The sequence below is a fragment of the Rissa tridactyla genome, chromosome 8 (assembly GCF_028500815.1).
Source record: "Rissa tridactyla isolate bRisTri1 chromosome 8, bRisTri1.patW.cur.20221130, whole genome shotgun sequence".
NCBI classification, from domain to species: Eukaryota; Metazoa; Chordata; class Aves; order Charadriiformes; family Laridae; genus Rissa; species Rissa tridactyla.
This window is the reverse complement of record NC_071473.1, coordinates 23,271,765-23,296,283: the sequence shown is the minus strand read 5'-3', so window position 1 is coordinate 23,296,283 and position 24,519 is coordinate 23,271,765. Positions and strand designations below refer to the sequence as shown.

General features: G+C 53.4%; 1 protein-coding gene across 2 annotated transcripts in view; it reads right to left on the bottom strand.

Moving 5' to 3' along the window:
* PBX1 (PBX homeobox 1) overlaps positions 1–24,519 on the bottom strand; it is a 137,176-nt gene that overhangs the window by 28,486 nt on the left and 84,171 nt on the right. For both annotated transcript variants that reach the window (XM_054210808.1, XM_054210809.1), the window contains exon 3: positions 902–1,146. In XM_054210808.1, the coding sequence (XP_054066783.1) occupies positions 902–1,146 (245 nt within the window). The remainder of the gene's footprint in view (positions 1–901; positions 1,147–24,519) is intronic.

The following is a 24,519-nucleotide window of genomic DNA, read 5'->3' as shown; positions in this document are numbered from 1 at the left end:
TAGCCCCACCACACAACCAGTTAGCCGGGTAAAATGGGAACCAGGCTGGCTTGCCCATACAGACCCCCGCACCAGTGGCCACTCACAGCCCCACGGCATCAGCAGAGACGGCGTTAAACCAGAGACCTGAAACCCCGCCTGGGCCTAGCCGTGGGGGATGCCTTCTTGCTCGCACTCCATAAACCACAACCTCGGGGTAGAAACCACATTCATGGCAAGGGTAAGCCACGCGGCGGCAGAGAGAGGTCTGCAAAACATCTGGAAGCGTTTGAAAGAAACCAGTTTTGAGCGTTGGCCCCCGAAGCTTTTCATGCAATTGTCAGTGTTACCAATAGCTGCATTCATGACCCAAATAGCTTTTCTTTTCTTTTTTTTTTTTTAAAGAATCATTTTCCTCAAGAAAAAAGCCACTTTTTTTTTTTTTTTTTTCCCTCTGGAAAAAGAACTTTTCAAGCAGAAAAAATATTCGAGGACGATTTTGATTCCAGCCTTGCTTGGAAACCTGCCTGCACTGAGGCCAGCACCTCGAAGAGGACTCCACCTTCACAAGGCCAATTTTTGGGAAGATATTCAGAGAGAAGTGAAAAGCGAGAATCGAAAGGGCAACGTGTGCCAAGCCTATTCTCACACCACATCCCAGCACAAAACCCCAATGCTCCCAATCCTAAAAAAGCATGTTCTCACTCCAAGTACCAAGCAACAGTTTGCGTTTGCCCGCACGCTCCTAACAATAGATGTCAGTAGCGATCCAGGCTGTGCACATCCATGCTGCAGTGCCGGAACTGGACGGTGGCTCTCCCGGACGCTCCGGCTCTCCTAGACGCTCCAGCTCCTGCTCCCACCATCCCACGATCACCACCCCTGGGCAGCCCTTTCCTTCCGCCACAAAGGAGCCTGTTACCTGCTCGTACTTCTCCAGCTCCGTGTGGTAGATCTGCCGGATCTGGGAGAGTTTGGCTCTGTAGTCGGAGTGCTCCACCGAGTTGTCGGAGCCAGCTCCTCCCGATGCGGCGGCGGCGGCGGCAGCGGCGGCTGAACCCCCTCCTTTTTCGGGGCCCGCTACCCCCTCGGCCAGGAGCATGTTGTCTAACCGCATCAGCTGGGGGTCCGTGGGCTCCTCTTCCTGCGCCCCCCGGATGCTCAGCACTGCAGGAGACACAAAAGGGAGAGGAAAGCCTGAGTCGTGCCGGGAGATTAACTCGGGGAAGGGGATGCTCATCCAAGAGGGGATGCTCATCCCAACTTGGACCGGTGGGGCTCAGTCCCCATCAACGGGGCTTTTCTTCCTTTCCCAAGGGTACCCCACCAGGCTGTCTGCATCCTGGTGCTCCAAGTGCTCGTCTCCACACGCAGCTCCTAGGCTCTCCAGCTCCCTGCTCCCCTCCCTGCCTCTTCCCCTCATTCCCGCAGGGAAGAAGTAGGGCAGAACTGGCGGTGAGCTCACCGCAGAGGTAACCCAGAAACCCACGCTTTACGTTCAAACACGCAGCAAAACTAGCACCGCCAACTAAAAAACCCGACAAATTTACCCATTCTTGCTGCCAGAAGTGATAGGGACTGTACCCCGACTGCACGGGATGGGAAGTCGGGAGCCTCTAGCCCAGACCTCAGCTCACCCTGGAGCCCTCTCGTGTCACCTAACGTACCGTTTACGGCCTGATCCCGCACCGTTCGCATCAGCCATCAACGCCAGATGGCAGAGGAAGAAGTACAGAGCCCGGAGCTGGCTGTGCCTCAGTTTCCCCATCTTTAAATACAGACGCAGAAGGCTTGCAAGGCCGTGCTTTTAGCCACCCAGTGGAAAAATAAGCGAAAAAAGAAATGGACGAAATGCATTTTATTCTTTGGAAAACGCCAGGTTTTTTTTAACAATCCGGTCGTTCCAGTGAAGCCTAAACCATGCTAAGAAAAGGGGTGACAATAAATCAATCCTCCCGGAGTGACTTGCCAAGGAGAGAATTTTCCTCCCCTCTTTGTACTCCCTGCCTCAATGATTGCTTGGAGTAAAAGTCCTTCTGCTGTGAAGGGGAGCATGGGAGCATCCCGACCATGCTGGGCTGGTTTGGGAAAGGGCCACGTCCCAGGTCTGAAGGACGGAGGTGCCCCACGTGTCCCCCCCCCGCCATGGTCTGCGTTTGAACACAGAAGCAAAGCCAAGCTTTCCCACATGCACACAGACAGGTGCGCACAGCTGCCAAATAAATAAAATAAATCAAATAAATCCTCGATGAGCGAACACAAAAAGGCATTTCCTAAAGAGAAACAAAAGTGCATTTCCCCGTCTCATGCGGCACAGGAACGCAAAGCACTTTGTAAACACCCCCCCCCCTCCCACTCCCCGAGCACACCCTCGGAGACGGGTAATGTTGTGTGGATTTTAATAAAGCTGTGCCCGCTTACACCCGAGATGAATTGACACCCCCCCACACCCCGCCGAATCAAGAGAGCAAACAAGAGCAAGTGATTTTCTCCATCACTTAAAAAAAAAAAAAAAAGTCTAAAATTACTTGGCCATAAGAAGTAAAAGCAGAGCAGCTAAAAAACCCCCCTATGTTCTTCCTCACTCTGAACCAAGTTAGAGAGGGATTTAGCTATTTTCCATACAATAGCGTAGTAAAAGACCTTGTTGAGAGGTTTTGGCGAACACTAGAAAGAGATTTTTTTAAGCCTCAAACTCTACTGAAACCATTCTTTTCAGGACTCTTAACATTTATCGCCGGTTTTGTGATCAAAACATTCGCTGTCAACAAAGGTGGGAAGGTCAGGGGGAGAGGAAAGAAAAGAAAGCAAAAAAGCCCGGCAACAGTCAATTTGCCAATAAAATGAGCGAATAATAAATAATCCCACGCTAGGGAGGGTCATTTCTAAACAGAGGGATGGGGGCACGCTGCCAAATTTGGAGCCGGGTGCCAGTTGCCGAGCCCCGAGGAGACAGGTCCGGCATCGCCCTCCACCGCGGGAGGCTTCCCACGGCACACGCTTCACCGGCAAATAAACCCGAGGGGAGAGGTCAGACTCCATCAAGAAAACGGTCTGGGGTCTGCAATCCATAAACTGAAACGAGAGGTAAATGTAGCCAAAATCCTTCAAAAGAGAAGAGGGAAGTGACAGGCTGCGGGCGAGAGACAAACTTGCTATGATAAAAAAAAAAAAAAAAAAAAAAAAAAAAAAGAGAGAATAAATTCATGTTCTTCCAGGAAAAAATAACTCACTAAATTAAAGCGCATCAAAAGCCCAAACACAAATGGAAGGCAACACAGGTTAAAAAAATAAAATGAAATTAAAAACCCTCAGATAAACAAATCAAAAGCAGAGTTGCCAAAACAGGTGCATCTGGATTTCAAAAGGGAAATATTTTTAGATTAAAAATCTCAGGAATCATTGACCTGACAGGTAGGCACGAGTGATTAATTAGTTGATGTTTAGAAAGCTGCTGCCCGATGAAAAGCGCTGTATAACCCCTGAGCTTTATTACCGCGCAACACGCAGGGACCAGCACCCGCTGCGTGTGTGCATCCCGAGCATCCTACGGATGGACGCGCGTCCCCGCAGCCGAGACCACGCGGAGGGGGCCTGGGTTTGGCTGCCCGCTCCCAGGCAGGTTAGGGAATAAATAAATGGGAAGGACAATGTGTCTAAGCAGAACTGATGCTGCCTATTTATCCCTGGAAGGCTGCGCTCAGCTGAGAAGAAGACAAAATGATTATTTAAAAGCTCCTTTTTTATCTTCCCCGGTGCTGTCCCCGGCTCCAACGTGCCTCCTGCCAGGATGCCCGGGATGCTGGGCTCCTTGGCAGCTCCAACCCTCCAAAATGCCCCCGCCGTGACGGGATGCAGCCCCCAACCTGCGGTGCCTGGGCTGCCGATGGAGGCTGCAGGCTTTCCTACCAAATTAAAATAAAATAAATTAAGCAGAACGATCCTCAGCGGTCCGGCTTTGAGGGGCTGCGGGCACGCTCCCCCCCACCCCGGCCTGGGCATCCCCAGGACCCGCCATTTGCTGCTCCTAATTAAAAAGAGGATTTAAAAAAAAAAAAAAAAAAAAAAAAAAGGAAGAACAAAAAGAAAGATAGCGACTGGCAGCCGGGGGGAGGAAAATTCATGCAAGACTTTCCGTCCTTGGCCGCTTTCCTGCTGGCTCGGCAGCCCCCGGAGCTGTGGCAAATGCCGCTAGAGGGTGCTCGGCCCTCGCCAAGGTCCCCCGCTGCCTCAAAATGCATTTTTATATATAAATATATATTCCCACACACGCGAAGATATATATACAGATTTATTTTAAAAGCAAAGCCAAACCACGCGCCTTGTCCCCACTGCGACTGTGGCTGCCCAACGGCTCGCGGCCGTGGCAGGGTCACCGTCACCGACGCCAGCAGTGGGAGCAGCTGGGGACCGCCGAGCCACCAGCCCGCGGTCCGGTCACAGACGCCACCAGGGTCACGGCAACCCGTTCCAGCAGCTGGGAAATGGCTCCCAGCTCACATGCTCGCTCCTTTTTCCTCCCGAGCGAGGTATCACAGCCACGCTCTGCAGAGGACATCGTCCAAGTCCTGGGCTGGCCTGGCAGTGGGACTGGCCTCAGAGAATCAGGCGAAGAGACAAAGCTCAAAATAGCTCCCCAGCTCCTTGCCTGCCCTGCGATTCAGGGACGCGGGATGGAAACCGCATCAGGTCGCCAAAGCTTTCAGATGGTCCAAGATGATTCCCACCATCCTGGGCATCTCTGATGAGCGCCTGCAGAGCAGCCAGCCCCACGCTCACACGAGACAGGCAGGCAGCACCCCGCTTGTGTCTCTGCCCCCACAGCACGGTACCTCCACCTGGTGGGCAGCCACACAGCATGACGTACAGCCAAGGTGGGGGGCACAGCCAGGAGAAACAGACCATGGCACATGGCAGACATGGTGCTGGCATATGCCTTCGAAACGGACTGCACCCTGGGGATGGACTGAGGCTGTGAAGACACCTAAGAAATCCACAAAGGTGGGTACCAGGCTCCTCCTGGTCCTCCACGCTACCATCCTCTCCAAAGGAGCACTTTCCCAAAGAGATCTGAGGAGCCAAGCACACAGCCACCTCTCTCCTCCCCCAAGGCCACCCCAAACCAGTTCAGTTTAACAACTCTTTGCTCTCCACCCCTTCCAAACCCTCCAGATCAGAGGTGCACAGGCAACATGGGTGGAACACCATCATGAAGGCAACCAGACATGATGGGGGTGATGGCAGCAGCTTAGCAGGAGACTGTGGCTCAGCAGTGACAGTGGAAAAGGATGCTCAAACCTCCAAGCTCTACCTGTCTTCTAGAAAGGGCAGTGCCCACAGGTTGAAGAGGTGTGGGAAGCAGAGGCCTGTCCCAGATAGACTCCAGCATGGGATATATCCACTCACAAGGAGACACAGGCTGCCATGGTACAGCACTCCTCACCATTTCTCATCCTCGTGTCCCCCCTTGGATGCTGCTGCACGTGTGTGTGCTCATTGTCAGTTAAGACACAGCCAGGACTCCTGGGGTGAAAGCCGAAGATCAAGCAGAAGACACTGGAGGAGACTATGGCCAAGCAGTAGACACCGGAGGAAGCTAAAGCAAGGTGGAGCAGTTGGGAACAGCCTCTCTAGGGATGCAATGGGGACATCTTGGAGGAAGAAGACACAGTAAATGACACAAAGCCAACTCAGGTTGCAATGATGAACGAAGAGGTCCCCAGAGCTGGCGCAGCCGCTCATGAGGGCTCTGCTGCAGAGGACCAGCATTCCTTGACTCTCTGGTCTGACTCCAGTGGTCAAAACCCTAGTCCTACGAAATTTGCTGTGACCGCCTGGTTAAGATCTCCTCCAACTAGATGATCTCCAGAAGTCCCTTCCAACCCCTACCATTCTGTGATTCTGTGAATTACATGAGCTGGCCGTTCCTCTACAGCTCTATTTGCTGACACCACCAGCGAAGGGCTGGTCCCAGCAGCTGGACGTTCAAACAAACCCACCTTAAAAGAGACCTGCTGCGTGGTTTTCACGAGTACGGGAGGAGCGCTGCCCTCCCGCCCGAGCTGGGCTGCTTCTGGATGGGTTTTCTCATGGTTGTTTCTGCCCATTCCCAACTTGCTGAATTGCCTTTCCAGGGGGACATTTTAAAGGAGAAGGAGATTTCAAGTAAATGATTGCAACTTATCGAAAATAATGTGCTACTTAGCATTGGAGACAAGCATCCTGGCAGGCAGAAATGGGAAGCAGTGCCGGAGCAGATGGGAGTAATTAGGTTGTGATTTTCAGAAGGGTTTTCTTTCCTGCCTCCACTGTGCCTAAGATGTACTGGGGGGGGGGGAACAACCCATCCAACAACAGAGTTTCAAGAGAGGCAGATGATTCCTCTGCCGGGCTGCGAGCTGGTCTTTGGTGTGACTTTCCCGTGGGGAAACCAGAGATGCTCAGAGTGGAAATGCTGCTGGTGGAGCACGGCTGGCTGCTCTCGCTGTTCTCACACAGCCACAAGTGGGGCGAAATGCCTCCTTCCCCACCAAGGCACTCATCTGCCACCTCACTCCGTGCATTGGCTGAATAAAGCCTTGCCCAAATCCTGTCCTGGACCAGTGGGTGCCCCTGCGGGGTGATTTGGGCAACGAAGGCACAGCAGCTCCTCCGCGCGACCCCCAAAACTCCTGCACAGACCCCCGCAGCGCACAGCCGGGCTTTGAAACACGCACCAAACATCAGCCTTCTTCCTACCTTTTGCAATTTAACCACTATCTGCAATATTTGCTCAGGCTCGTGGAGACCGAGCTTCCGGAGTCACACGAGCCCACTGGTTTTCTTTAAACATATGTTTTTACACCTCCAGGTCTAAAACAACAGCCATCAAACGGAGGGACAGACGTGATGCCAGCAAATGCCCCCGCTAGCAAAACTGGTAACTAATCATGTTATTTTTAAGCCAATCTCAATATTCCCCGGAGCCTGAGTCTACATTTGTGAAGGCTGAAGATCAACAGCACTGAACCTGGTACAAAAATATTCCCATCTGCCTCATATTTGAGGGCAGTTACGCATTAAGTGGCTTGCGGCTGTCTGTCTGCATCCTCCTCGTACTCATACGTGGAGTCACAACCAGCTCAGGGGAGTTGGGGCTTGCTTCCTCAGCTGATCCATGACGGCACGGGCTTCAGTCGCTCTTCCCAAGCTACCTCTGTGCAGAAGAGCCCCCAGATCCCACGCCATCTACCTAAACTCCTGGTCTTTTTTTTCCTTTGCAAGTGTATTTGCAGCCTACTTTCTTCTGCAACAGCAAACCCCAGACACAAAGGGAAATCCAGTGGTTTGGATCTTTAAACACAAAGTCACCTTCAAGATCAGAAGGTGTCCAGAAGGAACGTTCACAGCAGGAATACGGAAACTCTCAAGAGCTTTGTGGAGGATGCTAAAGCACCTCTGGCTGCGTCTTCGCACTGCCCATTCAAGGGTCCATGCGAACGACAGCAACGTAAATGCCTTCTCGGCAAAGCCTACGGTGTCCGCGTTAAATGGGGACCAACAATCTCGGTAACCACGGTGGAGCACCTCAACGTTAAGTAATCACAGGGATTTTTATACCTCGGTTGGATATATTCACCATGTTTACATAAAGCCACTGAGAAAATCAACATCAAAACACAAATACCTATTTCCAAGATAAATGTAAGCTGGAATTTCCAAATACACTGGCACACACCCTTCCAGGAAGCAGGAATTAAGAGAAGTTGGGTTTTGTTTTTTTTTTTTCCTCTTGCAATTGACAGAAAAGTTCCCCTCCTCACTCCAACCTTTCCAAAACTTACAACTGGATGAACAGATTTTGCTCAGATTTTCCAAAACAGGCTGCCGTGAGATGAGACATGGAAAATTTCAGCTGGCAAAATGGCTTTTTGTGCATCTTCTTATTTATTTATTTCCCAGGAAAAGGAGGAACACTGTGAAACCAATGGGCCATTTCTGTCGGGAATTTTCACAGTCTAAAGCCATAAAAGAAACCAAAAATCCCAGCAACAAATAAAGAGAGAAGCTTGTACCTGGACCCCGGACCACCCTGGACCCCGGCAAATGAACCTCCTCTGCCAACACAGGAATGTCCACCGGGGCTGTTTGGAAACAAAGCACTTAAACAATTCTGTGAGAGACGCTTTGAAAGGTGGAGAAGTGTTCGTTCAGTCCATAAAGCACACAAAATCGTGATAAGACGTGTACAGCCACAGCGAGTTTAGAGTAATGGTGCATCCAGCCCCAAAGGCCAACTCCAGCTGCAGCCAACAAGCCCTACTGGAGACCCAGCCAAGGCCACGACCAACAGCAGAAGCATCAGATATTCAGGACGGTGGCACTTCCCCCAGCACCCTCCCACCCACCACCAGTTTTGGGAACTTGCATCACAACCCAAATTCAGATCAATCCAAAAATGCTTCCTGAATCAAAAATGCCATCTTCTCCTCCCGTTTCATGTTATAGCTTCCCCCTCCCTCTTTTTATAAATCAAAATTTGGGTCAATTTGAAAACAACCAAACTGCTTTAAAAAATACTAATTTCCCATCTTCCTGGGGCAAAAGAGTCCAAATTAGCTGCTGAATCCAACCCGAATTAAAAAAAAAAAAAAAAAAAAAGGTCTGAATTACCCTCAAACCATAACGTCGGGGCGTGGGGAACGGAAGAGGGGAATTTATCACATGCCAAAAAGTTTCTCAGCTCCCAGCGGCAGCTCTCCATCACTTCAGGAGATGCAGCTTGCATGTGCCACGGAAGCTGCAGAAGAGAGACACGTATTTCATAGCGCTGGCAAAGAGTCCGCACCAGTTTTCTCCTAACCCCATCCCAAATGCCAAATGGGTTGCCATAGCGAGCGAGGATCTGGCAGCAAAATGCTCAAAAGGTCTGGAAAATTACCACTAACACATTTTGGGGGAAAAAAATTTCCCCTCCCCAAACTGGAAAACGATCTGAAATAGTCCTTTCCACAAAAATAGGGCACAATGTTGCGGCGATTACCGAGAACCAGATTCCCCAAGAAATGTGACTCCCTGGGAAGCTGACTGAACACAGATGAACTTGTCTTTCCAGTCCTTCCCCACGTCCTGCTCCTGACGACCAGTTTAGCTCAGGGCTAGTAACCGAGCCGGGTATGGAAACTTCTGACCCCATCCCCACGTGTCCAGTTATTGCTATTTTGTGGTCGAATGAAGCATCGCGGATCAAATTTAAGTATCTCCTATTTTTCCCTTTGCAGTCCTGATGCGAAAAACCGTGTCTGCTCGTGGATGCTTCGCTGCAGGTTGGTGGCTCCACCAGCCTCCCGTCGGCTTCAGCAGCAAAACTCCCAGCTGTAATTTTCGTATGTGAAATCTGGGGGCAGGTAGTACGCAGAAGCCAGAGGCGACTGAACCTCTTGCACGAGGAGCAGATCCCTGAAGAGAGGCGGGCGGTTCCGTCCCAGAAAGCAAGCTGGAAGTGCTTGTAAACATTAAAAAACCAACCAAAGCCAAACCACCCCACCGGTGGACAAACCACCTCCTCTCCTCGCAGATACAGTGGCTTCAAGTCCACCTTTGCCACGTTCCATGGAGCAGCAAAACCTCGCAACCTAACTAAGCAAATCCACTTCCCCCCAGTAACACTCTGCCAACAACCCATCACCCCAGAGCCAAACTCCGGGCGCAGAGGGGTCAACCCCCCGTCTTACTGGCACTCGGAAGAGCACGGATAAATTTTGGCCGCCCGGGGGTTCTGCTGAGCAACCCCCTCGTCCCCAGGCCAGGGTCGCGGTCTGGCCGCGAAGCAGGCTGAGGCTGGGGAGCGCTGGTGAAGCGGGCTGGAGCAATCCCACGCTTGGTTTATCTCACAAAGCAGTTTTCCCCTTCTTAAGCAGGGCAGGATTAGCAGGCTCCAGTTACAGCTGTGAAGCGTAATCAATCCCTTATCTGCATAGGCAAACCCAGCACGTCTCCAATTCTCCTGCTGCACCGACAGCGCGGTAAGCGAGAGGTTGTCTGCGGCCACCCGGCCTTCTCCATCCTAGTCTCCTCCATCTCACCCCAGCCCCTGCCGAGGGCAGGGGGACGGGGACCTGGACCGACCTCCGGCTGCTCGGAGCAGCGGCCGCAAGGAGATAAAGGCAAGCAGGGTGAGATCCAGCGCTGCTCTGCCGCTGGGCCAGATTTAAGCAGAAGAGGTAAACCAGCTAATTGACCACGGGCTGGCCCCACTCAGGGGAGCAGCATCTGCCACAGAGAAAAGCTGGCGGCCGGGATGGGTAAATTGGCACTACAGGCAGCGGAGGGGAGGAGGATAACACAAAACCCATGCATCTGCCTCCTTCACACAACTCTTGGTGTCTCGGATTTTTTCCAACCCCAGATTGCAACATGGGGCAAAAGAATCAGATTTTGCTATTGCACTGAGAAGAACAGGCGGTTAAACAGAAGGCTCTGCCTTGGTCCTTCCAACGGCAGCACCTGCTGTGCCGGGACCTCACCTTCTCCTGCTGGAGTCTCGGTGATGGACCAGACTCCCCTCTGCAGCACCGAGAGAGTAAATTGTCACTGAAGGACAGAGCAAGCCATTGTCCCCACCCCAGGAGATGGCTTGGACCTGGTGTTCGTCCCACCTGGAGACACTGGAGAGGACGAGAAGCTCCCTAAGCCCTGCAGGAACAAATCTGCAAACAAAAGATGGGATTGCTCCCAGAACAGGTCCAGCCATAAACCCCCTCCCCTCTGGACGCCAGTTGGGCTGGGATCTGCCTCCTGCTCCGGCGCGGCGCTTTGCATATGAATTCTCCTTGCTGAAAAGAAATGGGTCCTTTGAATGAGCTGAATCTGCTAATGAGAAGCCGGGGCCTCCAGAGCCCCTCTGAGGACAAGGGTCCCCTTTCCACCGCCCCAGGCCAAGCCCTGAAACTGGAGAACAAACAAAGAGAGGTTTTCCCCCCAGAAGGAAGCTGCCTTTCCAGCCTGCTCCCCCTCTCGGAAAGGTCATCTCCCCTGGCCACGCAGTGCCTGCGAACGGCTGCTCCACGCACAAAGCGGCGGGGGCAAGAAAAGTCATAGGTGAAAAGACTGGCGAGAGCCCAAGCTGAAAAGCTGCATTTCAGGATTCCCTTCTCCTGCCGTCCTTTAAAAAAAGACGACCCATGAGACTCCATCCAAGGGAAGCTGGCTCGGGGCTCGTTAGATGGCAATGCCCCACTCAAGTCTTCGGTTTGCTGCATAATTTGAAGGTGCCCGCTGACCATCACATGGCCAAGGGCGCTGCTGCTCTGTCGCCACGTTGATGGCCTTGCCATGGGTTAGATTCGGCATTTTGTGCAATGCAGGAGAGATTTGCCAGGTCTCAGGGCCAAGCCATTGCAGGAAAATACACAGTTCTTTCCCTCCCTTTCTCTCTCACGAAGCAGGCGGTGCAAACCCACGACAGACATCTTCACCAAAAGCTGGGGACAGACACCTAACAGCCTCCCACTGCAGAGTGCCCTGGGGCCGTGTCCTCTCCTTCCACTGCCCAGGGACCTGCCACGTCCTGCTTAGTGGCACGGTCTCTGCCTGGAACCACATTCCCATGTCCAGCAGTGACCTTCTGATATAACCCAAGGGCCGAGCACGGCCCTTGTCATTCCTCCTGCTTACTTGAAGGCAGCCTCATCCCTCGGTGCTTGGAGGTGGCTGCAGGAACAGTATATCCTTTTTTTGGTGAAGGCAGACAAGAGGGAAGGAAAAGAGAAGGAAAAGCAACTGTTAAGTGAGGACTCTCCACCCAGGGTGAAACCTCAGGGGTGGGTTTTGCAGCAGGAAAACTACTGCCCTGGCAAAGGGGAAACTGCAGCTACTGCCAATCACAAGCAGATCAGAAGTGCCTTCCATCAGCGACTGTCTTCTCTGAGGGTCAGCCATGGCCCAGGGTCTCTGCCTCATGGAGGATGGATACCACTCTTCCCCAAAAGACAGGAGTCTTCCATTCCAGATGCATTAGAAACCATCCCTCCCCATGCCGTGGCACCAGGTGCCACGAAAGCCCTCTCCGTGAAAAATCTGAACTGAAAGTAAGTTATAGGCCTATGAGGACAGGCCAAATCCAAAGCAGAAGAAGGAACCGTAACCAAGTTATCGGAAGTCCCACCCCAACTCCTGTAGTGTAGCCACCACTTAGATGCAACACGTCAGCCACTGGGCAACCGCAGACACCTAGTTTTGGTGGTGGCCTGTATTGGGACAATATGAGGCCACTTCACAGTGTTATAGATGTCCTATAGGACCAGAGTCAGCCTCCCTTGAACCCATACGCACATGAGTCCCATGTGTTTCTGAAGTACCACAGCTCTCCAGGACTAAATGTTCCTCTGACTCCTTGCAGACTTCCCTTACACACATGTGCAAGGTCTTTCTCCCTATGCTATAGATAGATCACACCAAAACCTGACTGTTCCTCTTCGATTTGCTTGGTTTCCAAGCTAGTCCCACCCACAGCACCACACAGAGGTCAAGTTTGCCCAAGCCTAGACGGTCCATCAAGCTCCCATGGCTAAGACATGCTATCTTGAACCCAGCTTTGCTGGGATTCGATGATCTTGGGCAAATAAACGAGCACATTTTCTGCACGATGCTCAGTCCCTCATGCCACCATGCCGACCTGCTGAGCCCAGCCTCAAACTCCGTCCTTGAGCGCACCAGACAAAGCCTGACTCTTTGAAAGGCAACAGCCGGTCGGCAGTGTTTTAAGGCCAGAAAACAGCTCTGAACGTTCAGTTCCTTCTTTAAATAGAGGCCCCTTCTGTAAACGATCTGTTTGGACAGGAGGGAGAGTGCTGCAAGAGTCCAAGCGCTTGTGAAATAGGATCGGCTGCCTTCGCTCCCACTCCATTCAAAACATGTGGGGGGAAGAAAGAAACCCAAAACTGGCAAGGCAAGAGGGAAGGAGAGAGCCCCTACACGTCCGCGCTGCTGGAAGGGTGCAAGACACCAGAGAAAAACGGGGGAAAATAACTAAAAAGGATCAATTAGTGGCATTTCTGTTTTGAGGCGCCTGCGTGTGTTTAATTATATTCCATGCAAGAGGTTGTTGACACAGATTTCCGTGCTGCAGGGCGGTGGTGTAACGGGATCTGGCTCTGCCTTCTACCCTGGACAACCCCAACCCCGCTCGGGGCTTTTACCACCAAGTCTCCCCCCCCCGCCCTAATGGTTTGGCAGTGCCCTTGGGCAGAGGGGGGGTGACACCCAGCCCCACAGCACGCTGGCCAGACAGACGGACGGACGCACACAGAGTTTCCCCCCTTGCTCCTGCGAGAGAGGCCCCTGCCATAAACAGAGGGGAGATTAAAAAGGGAGGAAAAAAAAAAATTAAAAAAAATCTTTGCCCAACTCCGGCTGCGTCCCAGATCAAAGATCATCTCCATCGAGGCCATCTGGTCCTTGTAAATGTAAAACCAAATTGAAAGCCCTGCCCTCACCTCCTCTGACTCCCTCGGCAATATTGCTTTTACCGGCCGGGGATGGGGAAGGAGCTCGCAAAAGGCATCTGTATGTAATATAGAGCCCCCCGTGCAGCTGGGCTAGAGGTTTGCGACCCCCCTTTTTATTAATCACGAAGCAGAGGTAAATGTTTTCTTTGGATCTCCAGGGGCCCCGTTATTCCCAGGGCCTTTGGGAAGAGCCCACAGCAGCGGCTCAGGGATGGAGGAGGGCTGCTCTGCATCCCCATCGCTTCATTCCAGCTGGGAACCTGGTTGTTGTCCCCATCCTGGTTTAGAAAGGGATACACCGAGAGGGGAATATGTCCCCACCATCCCAGCAGTGTCCCCACCGGAACAAAAGCCACGCAGCACCCTTCTTCCCCAGCCCACGCAGGTTTCTCCTACCACCGCTCCCTGCCTGGGATGCAAAAGGGGACGCAGAGGCCACCAAATAAACGGAGAGAAAAGAGGAGGACTCAACTGCGCGCTTCCAAAAAAGGGGACGCAACGCATCCGCGCCAAAAATGACTCGTGAAAAACCCCGCCATTGCCAACCCAAATACTCCCGGCTCAACTTGAAAGGCGAGCGGGATCCACCACGGAGAGGAGAAAGCTACACGGGAGACGTCGCAGGCAAAGAGGAGGCAGCTTGAGGAATTCCTACCTATCAAGCTTTATTGTGTTATTCCAACTAAGCAGAGACAAAAAGACAAATCTCAGCTCCCTACTTTCATTTATAATTGAACCCAGTCCAGAAGGATGGAGCAAGTACCATCTGTAATGCAGAGTGCATTAGCAGCCGGCAGAATGAAATATTCAAATTACTGTAGGCTACCTCGCATTTTAATGACAGGGTTACAAAAACCTGACTTGTAAGTGGAGATTGGACTGGAAGAACAGAAAGTTTGTTTTTCCAGTGCATGAATTAACCTAACAAAATGTTACTTTCAGGAAAAAAAAAACAACAAAACAAACCAAAACATTTGCATGGGTAATTCTGCAGCATATCCCAACAGGCTCACGAGAAAAAAAAAAAATATTATTCCATTTAGCTACCCTAATTGATATATTGTCCGGGGAGATGAAAAAGCTCGCAGAAAAAAAGGGAAAAGATTTTTCTCTTTGGCTGAAGATAGTAAATAAATAGATGTAGGTGCGCACAAATCTTACCAACACATACAGGTCTCGTAGGCAGGGATGCACGGCGGCACGTATGCGCATCCATGGCGTGTGTCGGTGCAACACTCGCCCGAGCCGTAGCCTTTCGATGCCATGCACAATCTGAATATGCAAATCACCCCTTGATTTTCGTGCTTGTGCCTGCGCCGGGATCCATTCGTTTTGATATCGTTAATCAGGGCTGCCGAAAAAGCCTGACACAGTAAGTGGCTGTAGCCCCTAGCAGTAGTCAAGATGGAGTGACAGGCTCCATTTAAGATGTCACAGCATATAATAAAGTGTAAAACTATACTTAAAATAAACGAGATAGAAACAATAAACTTGACTCCGGGTTTGAACTTTCTGGCAGAGCGGCAGAGGGATGCAAGCACGTGTGTGTGCAAGCGGGCACGGGGCTGGGGTGGCTGGAGAGGACGGTCCGTCCACCCACCACCCTGCCAGGCAGGTGGGAGCGAGGAGAGCTGACTTCCCACCTCCTCCCAAGGAGCTGAGTTCCTCAGCAACCCTACGATAACAACCAGTCTGCACGTGGGACATCTCCGGAGGTGACGTGGAGGAGGAAGACAAGGAGCCGTAACTGGGATCTGCCGAGGACCGAGGGGATGGCCAGGCCACGACGGGCACCGTGATTCAGGCGAGGAGCCCATCCACAGGGCTCAGCAAAGATGAAGAAGGGATTTACCCACTGCAGGCATCACCTCCGTGTGCCTGGATGGAGGTGGGGACAACTCGGTCCCAACCACCCTTCCCTCCCAGGTACCCAGGGAATCCCTATCCCGCCATCCCCAGGCAGAAGCACCGGGATGGGAGCGGAGAGGCAGTGAAGGCCTCAGCACCTCCAGCCTGGGCTCAGCCACACGCCCTGGGACCAGGAGCCACAGCAGATGCTGCAGCCCTTCCCTGGCAGGACCAGGCACATGGCGGGGGGGCGAGGATGGGGGGTAGGGGAATACTAACAGGTCCAAAAGCCCCATTTTGCTCCCCAAACTGCCTTTCTGCACCCCAAAACCTCCTGCATGCCCAATGGCAGCTCTCTGTGCTGAGGCAAACCAGTCGCTCTCCCTCCTGCTAAGCAGTTAAATTAGAGAGTATTCAATTAATAACAGCTGAATATTCTGTCACATTTAGGAAGATGTATGGTAAGACAAGCGAGTTGTGATGTCTGTGACAGAAATGATAAAAGTTCTCCCGACACAGCCTGGCAGATACTTGGCTGGAGGAACCGCTTGCTCTCATGGACTCCAGCATCAGCGCAGACACCAGGCCCAGCGCTGCCTTCAAAGGAGAGATGCTCCAAATTGCACAGGAAAACCTTTGCCAAAATCGTTTGCAGGCAGCTCCCTCCCGCCCTCCTTCTGGGATCCATCTGAGATGCAGGGACGAGACCCTAGAGAAGACCTTGGCCAGGAGAGGACTGAGACGGCGCCTGCCAGCCACCACGTGGCGAGCAGCACCCAGCAGAAGCTCAAACCCTCCCATGTCACCTAAAGGCCATCCCACAACACTCTTCCCAGCCCCTGGCTGCCTCAGTTTACCCATCCGTGAAAGGGACAGTGATCACACCCCAAGCAACGCAGCGCAGGGTGGGGGAACCGGGGCAGCACTGGCATGGCGCCACAACCATGGGGGCAAGTGCCTGCCATCCTGTAAGACATTCTCCATCTAATTTAAAGATGCGGCGTGGCCAGGGGATGTGGAGGAGCCGTGCTCCGCAGGCCGCCTCCTCTTCTTCTGGGTGGGGGTGGGGAGGGGGGGGTTGTTTTTCACTGGTGTTGTTTGCGAACAGAGTTTTTGTTGCTAAGAAACTACCTTCATATTGCTCAGAGAGCAAAGACAAAGCAACCGTCAAAATAACACCGTATTTTGACAGTAGCCAGATCGTAACCAGAAATGATCCGTTTTCCCCGCTCTCCTGTACGCTCATTAATGTGGTCTAAATACCACACGCCCATATATAACCCACACCCTGTATGTACACACGTGCGGGCACACACGGGCACTGGGGACCCGTGCCGCACTCGCGGCGGGGCTGCGTCACATCCGTTCATCCCCCAAGCGAAAGCTGAAAGAATCAGAGCTGGGAAGAGGAGGGGGCTCCCCGGGGAGGCCCCACGGCTCCCTTCCAGGCGGGAAGATGGCACAAGGTCTTTAAGCAAAGAGATTCATGAGAAATAACAGGGAGAAGGTAAGACTTCTGACCGTGTCCACAGCAGGTAGCTCTGTGTGTCAGCCCTGGTTTGGGAAGAAACATCATTACGTGTTGGTTTAGTGTTTGTTGGGTGGGTTGGGGTTGTTTGTTGTGGGGATTTTATTCAATTCTCAGGGGAGAAGAACCTGGGGGGGAAATAAACCCCATTTGCTGCTCGGTTTCCAAAGTGTTCTGTGACTCTTGCTGCTTTTAGGGTGGGGAGAACCTGCCACACAGGGAAGACCAGAGCACCCCCTCACCATCACCCTGACACGGGTACATTCCCAAGCCAAGTCCCCAGGATCCTGAAAACCAGTTTGCCAACGCATCCACCTCCTGGGGCAGGAGGACATCTCCACCTTTCCTGACAGAGCATCTCTGCAAATGTCCCATGTGCCCGGAGGGCAGGGGGTAATGGCAGGGGGAGAAAAGACACCCGGGCTGTGCCTGCTAACAACTGGGAATGAGAACTGCTTCACCCGAAAGCCTCAGCGTCGTGGGAAGTGCCCGGAGCCGAGGTAGGATCATAGAATTGTAGAATCATAGGGTTGGAAGGGACCTCTGGAGATCACCCAGTCCAAGCCCCTGCCAGAGCAGGGTCACCCAGAGCAGGTGGCACAGGAACGCGTCCAGGCGGGTTTGGAATGTCTCCAGAGACGGAGCCTCCGCCACCTCTCTGGGCAGCCTGTGCCAGGGCTCTGCCACCCATGGATGGGATGGCTCTGCCACTCCACCAGGATGCTGCAGTCGGGTGTCAGCGAGACAACCGGGGCAGCGGGTAACCCCCGCGCAGGCAGGGATGTGGGTAACCACCGTGCAGGCAAGGGCATGAGTGACCGCCACGCAGGCAGGGACGCAGACCGTGGCACCTTGCACCCACCCTCCTGGCAAATGCCCCCCAAGCCTGCCACCCTGCCACTGCCGATTTACGGGCAAAGGCAGATAAAAGGCAAGGCTGAAACTCCAACCTGCCGTGGCGAGGCAATCCAAAGGGCGCCGCGCTTTTGCAAACCCCTGGTGCAAGAAAAGGATGCCCAGAGTCACAGTGTAACGGCGGCGGCGGCTCTCACCACCCCAGAAGGACAGCAAACAGACCTGTTCTCCTTGACCATGGCCCAGCTGGGGCAATCACCGGCTCGAGAGCCGATGGAGAGCACGGATTTCACCGCTGGCGAGGGATTACACTGCTCTACTTCATGCCCCTTGGTGTGCACTTGTGCAGACAGCAATGCTTGCACGTAGGGACCATCGGGGCTTGGCAGAGCAGTGCCCTGCCTTGGATGCTTTTTTAGGGGGAATACGGAAAAAATTGAAGCTGCGGGAAGCAATCCCGCAACATCTGCGTTGGTTGCCTCTTCCCCTGGGCCAGGTGAAGCGCGGCTCTGGCTGATCCCTTGCTCAAGCACAAGAGGCTTCTGCACGTACCCGAAACCCCAGCCCAGCGCTGAATGGCCCGTCTCCCGTAGAGCAGCAGCTTGCCACGTGTGCTTTCCCTGCCAAAACCCTCAGCTCCACCCTACAGTAGGAGAAAAAGGGAAGGGCGAGAAGAGCTCTGTCGAAACCCACCAAACCCCAAACAACATTTCTCTGCAACAGAACAAAGCCCTTGGAAATCTCTTCTCCGCTTGGGTCCCCCGACCCACATGAAAGCAGCATTTTTCTGGGCTAATTACGCAGGCTGCTCTGAGCCTCCTGGCAGAATACGAGCTGCAAAGGCAGACATCAAAGGGCTCCCAACTTTAAAATAAATAGAGAGCAAAGACAGCGCGGTCCACGGGAGACCTCTCCCCCATCGCTTTTGCCGGTCGCCTGGGTTGAACGTTGGGGGTGACTGGGTTCACCAGACCCCCGGGCAAGGAAAGGCAGGGGAAGAGGCGGGGGCAGCTAGATTTTATTTGCATGGCATGTTCCCAGAAGGCACAGGCAAGTCGGGGAGGCAGTTTGTCCTTGCAGGACCAGCCATGGTTGCAGCAAAGCCTTCTGAGGCCTCCATCGAAGGAAGGACCAACTACGGGGCTTGCCTGCTAGCTAGGGTGGGCAAGCCGCGAGGCGCTGGGTGGAACGGCCAAGATTGAGTTGTGGGAGAGGATGGGACAGGAGTCACTGCCACACACCAGGCACCGGTGGTCGCCATCACAGCTGGTCTCAGCACCAGCCCCGGGCGCTGCGTGCATCCATTTCCCCAGAGATGAATACACCCATTGCACCTGGAGCTCCTGAGGTGGGATTTTCCAAACAGGTCCTTCACCCTAACGAGCAACCTTCTACAGGAAGCCTTGGCCCTGCTTGGCCTGAGTCACAAACTATCCCTGCAGCTCCTGATGGACAAGAAGCCTGAGTTCTGCTGCTTCCCGTTTGTTTGGGAGAGAAAATGCCTTCACTATCCACGCGAGAAAAAGGGCACTAGCCAGAAACCAGCTTCGCCTTCCACCAGCACCCCATGGCCATCTGTCCCCGGCTCCTGGCCTAGAAAGCAGCAGGCTCTCCTGGCTTTCAGCAGGACGCCCTGACATGCTGGGCATGATTTGCATCGTAGATGACCGGGGAACACGAAGCCATCCTGCCACCTCCTCTGGCTCCCACCTTCCGCCCTCCCCTTTGGGATTTATCGGGCCTTGCAGCACAGCTGGTACATGCTCCGCAGAGCAACCCGCCCTCACTCTTCACTGATGAGCACACAGAGGTGCCTCCAAAACAGCAAGGCATGACCAGAAGTCCTATGGGTCTTCAGGCTCTTGTCCTTCCGTGGGCAGCAATTACCCAGGAGTGCTGCCACAAGACATTTCTGCAGAGCCTTGGAAAAGGACGGGGGCATGGAAATCCACATGGGACGCTCCGACATTCAGGAAGATCAGTGCATGCAGAAGTGTCACGCGAGGGACGGCACCTGCGCTCCTGCACCCAGCCTGGCCCAGCCCGTGGTCTCCCCACTTCTCCCCCTGCCTTGGCTCCAGGGGCGCGGGGGGCAAGGAGGAGGCTGGATCGCACCTCGCTTCCTCATGGAGAGGAGAAGGAAGATGAAAGGAAGGATGAGGCTGGGACGGCCGAGCGTGGGATGCGAGGGGAAGGTGTCAATTAAAGCAATGAGGCCCTCCGCATCCCCGCACCTGACAGCCGGGCTGAGCGGAGCTGACAGCCGGAGTGCCGGCTGGCTTCCCTGTCTCGCTCGCCGGAGCGCGCTTCCCTCCCCCCGCACCCCCAGCTCCAAACCAGCGAGGCTGGGGCATGCAGACACCATCAGTGTCGTGGTGTCCCTTCCCCTGACCCCAGAGATCCTAATAATGGGAATTATCAGGATTTGGGGCTTGGAGCAGGTCCCGGCCAGCCCGGAGGCGGATGGCAGCGAACCGGTTGGGGCTGGGGTTGGGGCAGAAAGAGGTGCCGGATCACACTGAAACAACCAATGAGCACCGCCAGGTCTCAGCCCCTACGCGGGACAGCATCAGCTGGGTGCCGGGATGCGGGGAAGGTGGCAATCCAGCAGACACTGTCTGGAAACTCACCCCCTGAAGCCTCCCCAGCCGGCCAGCCTGCATCTCCGCTCCCCCTTGCCTCCCCCCCGGGGAATCACATCCCGGGAGCCCCTGCTTCAGCCCCTGCCTGCCCTCCCCGCAGGCTCAATCCGATTACTGCTGATACACATCTCCTCCTGGGCTCCAAAACACGCTCTTCCTAGCTGAAGGATTCGCAGGGACACGGAAAACTTGTCCTGATTGCAGCGTTAATGGTCGTGTGGCCCATGTCATCACCGAAATGGCCTTAGGGGGAGAGTTGATGGGTCTCTGAAGTCATCAGGACTACCCCACCTCATCTTGCTCCCCTTATTAAAACCATTCATCCTGGGAGCTAAATGAATATGTTTCATCTTCAAATGCTGAGACACAACAGCAAGCAGGCAGAGATCTAATAGAACAATACCCATCTAATCATGCCGATTTTTCTCTCCCCATCCTGCCTTCATATTACACACGCAGCCACGAGACAGAGCCGGGGCCGCAGGCAACGGGTGAGGACGGGGCACGGCACGCTCTCGGCTTTGCCACCATCGCTGCACCTCATCCCCCCTCCACGCCAGGGTCTTCCTCGCTCTGCTGCGGTGGAAAAAGCCCCAGGACTTTTAAAACTAATAAGGCCGATAGATACTGAGCCTAACAAGTCCAAGGGAGCCAAGGAGACACCCTGCTTGCCATGGGAATACTGCACGCCGTAGTGCCCATGAATCGTTTTGGTGCTCCTTCCCACACCCACCACAGGTTTTCCTGGCTCCTGTTCCCTTAGATACAGGGTTGATTTTTCCCCTTGTTTGCTAAAGCACCTTTATGCATGCATGACGTCAGGGGAAGCGTCACAATTTTGCGTCTCTTGCATATTAAGGGTCTCCAGAAAGGTCCCTGTGTGGGGACAGGGCGGTGGAGGACGTGGTGGGTGGGAGCGTCGGGAAGGGCTGGGGATGGGAAAGGTGGTTAATCCGCTGCATCTTTCATCCGCTGCATCTTTCAAGAGCCTGCCGGAGACGCTGCTGGCCTCCCCTTCCTAACCAGGGTTTGCACAGCAAATCCCCGCTCTATCTAATTATTAACGATAATAACGGCGGCTGGCTCGCTGGATGCCATCTGGAGCCCTGCCATGCGTGCCCGCCGGCCCCGGGAGGGCCAGGGAAGGGGTGACCCTGTGGGGCAAGGGCCGGGACCGGGGGCCGGTCGGGCGGTGGGTACCAGCTCAGGATCGCCCCGAGGACCCAGTGGGCCCACCCAAGCCGCCGTGCTTGTGTTCGCTGCTGTGGCAGGCTTCATAAGGCTCCGCTCTTTGACTGGCGTTGAGTTTATGTGAAAGTAATTAACAGTAATTAATCCTTAATTACAGTAATTAGCCAAGTCGCAGTAAATTAAACCACATCTGGAGCAGATGAGGGCTTCCGAACGGGAGGCTAGTGCAGGCGACAATCGGAGAGATGCTGAATTCATCTGACAGCATCTGATTAAGGCTACCTGTTGCAAGCGGCTCATTTGCATCGTGTTTTTGTTTGCGTTTGGCAGTAACCCTTTCAGCCGGGCTCTCGCCCCCCACCTCCGCTCCCCCTGCCCTCCTCCACCTCCCCGTCACCCCCTGTAGAGCTGCGTGGACCTGCGAGGAGGAGGGAGCAGCTCCAACTCAAGAGCCAAGGGGTCTCCCTGCTGTCCTCCCCAACCAGCCCAGGCTACTCCAGGGTGGTGGCGATGAGCCAGCACAGGGCCATGGAGCTGCTGGGCTCCCTCGCACCCTCCGGGGAGCAGAAGCTGCTCGGGGGTGGTATATAAACCACCCACCCCGCAGACAGGCACCAGGCAGGGGATGACGGAGGACGGAGGCAGAGCAATGGAGGCAGCCAGCTTCGCTCCTCAGCTTCCCTGCGTTCTGCATGGTAACAGTTACGATAATAATAATAATAAAAGATCTGGACTCCAAAGGAGAGCATTAGCAAAAAAGGGCAGGTTATTATTAATGCCACCAGCATTTACCCAGCGCCGTGCAACCTCGGAGGCCTTTGCTGACGTTTAGCCACGCTCACAGGGAGGGGGAAATCCTTCCCTTCCCTTTCTTTCTACAATGGAGAAACCACAAGACGGAGAGGTGAACCAGGGTGTGAGAGGCTTGTCATGTTTGAACACCGAAAGAAAGAGCTCAGGGAGCAAATTGCACCGTCCTGACTGTTTTGTGCCTTCATCCCACGCAGCTGGGACGCACGGTTGGCTCTGAGCTATTAGAAAAATACTGGGGACAATTCACAAAAGTATCTTGCTTTCTGCTGGTCCTCAAACTGCACTACTTACCAGGACCCCAAACCCTGGGACAAGAATTTCTATCAAGGCAAGGAGATGCCAACGGGATTTCAACTATGATGGTCCGAAAGCAATTGCCCAATTTCATTAGGTAGCGCAAAAGCTTCAGGGCTTAATTGCACACAATTAATGAGCGCGAAGGTCCTGTGCATCTTGCCTTTTCATCATACAGTATGGGTGGGATGGGTGGTGTATCGAGGCTCCCGAAGCCTAGGCAGGGAGTGTTAAAAACCCCTTCAATACTGAAGGATCGCCTCTCCTCTGAACTAAAAGCGTTCAGGATTGCCAAAGCCAACAGCTGGAACAGGCCCTGGAAACAATCAGAGGAACCTCGTTTTATGAAACACAGAAAAGAGCTACGTTTGCCCCCGACTGCAAAATAAAAGCAACCCTTTGAATTTCCTGTGCACACAAGAGCCTCACAGAAAAAAAATGTGGTTTCCCCACCTCTGCTTTGACTCCGCATCAGGCAGGATTCCCCCCTGTACTGCTACAACCCAGCCGAGCGCTGAAAACAGCCACCGACCAGCCGGCGTCCAACACCCATCCGTCTCAGAAACGCGCTTTGCCGTCTGTGTCTCGGTTGGAGCAAGGGGAATTCACAGCTTTCCTCCCCTCCCAAGGAGAGACGTGGTGCGCCTCAGCTCCCAGGGCCACCAGCCACCAAACAGAGGAGGAAAAATTAAGTAGACTGAAGTGATGCTCCATCAAATCTCACCTTGCCGAACGAGGCAGGTCTCTGACCGTGGATGCTACCTCAAGATGGCTGCGCCTGAGGCAAGAACGACGTGTGTCTGCCCCGGGGGAAAGGATTTTGCAGTCAAAAGAGTGGGGAGGATTCCTGATTCACACCCCCAAAATGAACTCACACTGTCCTTCCAGTGCAATTTTGCTTTCAATCAATAGTTTTCTAAATAGATATTCCACCAGCTTTGTACTCGAGATCCTTCACAGCTATGGCATTCACAGCAAATCACATTATCTTGCTGCAGCCAGATTTTTGGCTAAAAGAAATAATTCAATTCATATGAATAAAAGATTCTCTTACAAATGTCTTCAAGAAATACACCCCCCTAAATCCACAATGCCAACATTTCGCCTTGCATAAAAATAACGTAAGTTGGGAAGCTGTAACCAAATAGGCAAAGCCTGCGCCAGCCAGGCAAGAGGAGCACAGGACATCGCTCTGCTACAGAAGCCTCAATGACCTCAGATGGTTTAATGGTGGAGGCAGGAGAGCCTGGTTGAGCCTGCATCTCCTCCGCAGGTATTGGCCAACAGCTATCTGTATGGACCATAGCTGCTAAAGATGTGGCCTTCAAAGCTGCAAAACATTTAACGTCTCAACTTGGGTAAATAGCCAAGTTTTCAGTGCACGGGCAACTCAACACTCTTGGGAAGAACAGTCATTTTAGACCCAAGCAGATGCTTCATTTCAGCTTGTGCGTGTCTTTGTATCCAAATTTCCTCCAATCTCACCGGGCTACGAAGCTTCACCTCTGCAAACACAAGGAAGCCCATTCCCCATGCATTGAGCAGCTCAAGAGAAACAGCTCCCAAGACAACCCCCAGCTGTCCCACCCTGGATCAGAATGTGATCAGACTCCTCTCCCCAGCACACAGTGCCGGTAAAGTGGTGCAACCTCCTCTGCTCATCTGCCCATTGCTCCTCTCAACGCTGGCAAAAACTTGCAGGCATATGAGGATTGGGTCAGTGCTTCCTGCAAGATGGATCAGCGATGTTGCCATCAGGTCCAGCTAGACCCAAAGCTAAAAGCTCCCTCAACCTCCAGTGCTGCTCAGCTCAGATGCCCCACCTGCTTGCAAATGGTACATCTCAAACTTTCAAGCCTATGTATGTCCTTCATGGTGGCTC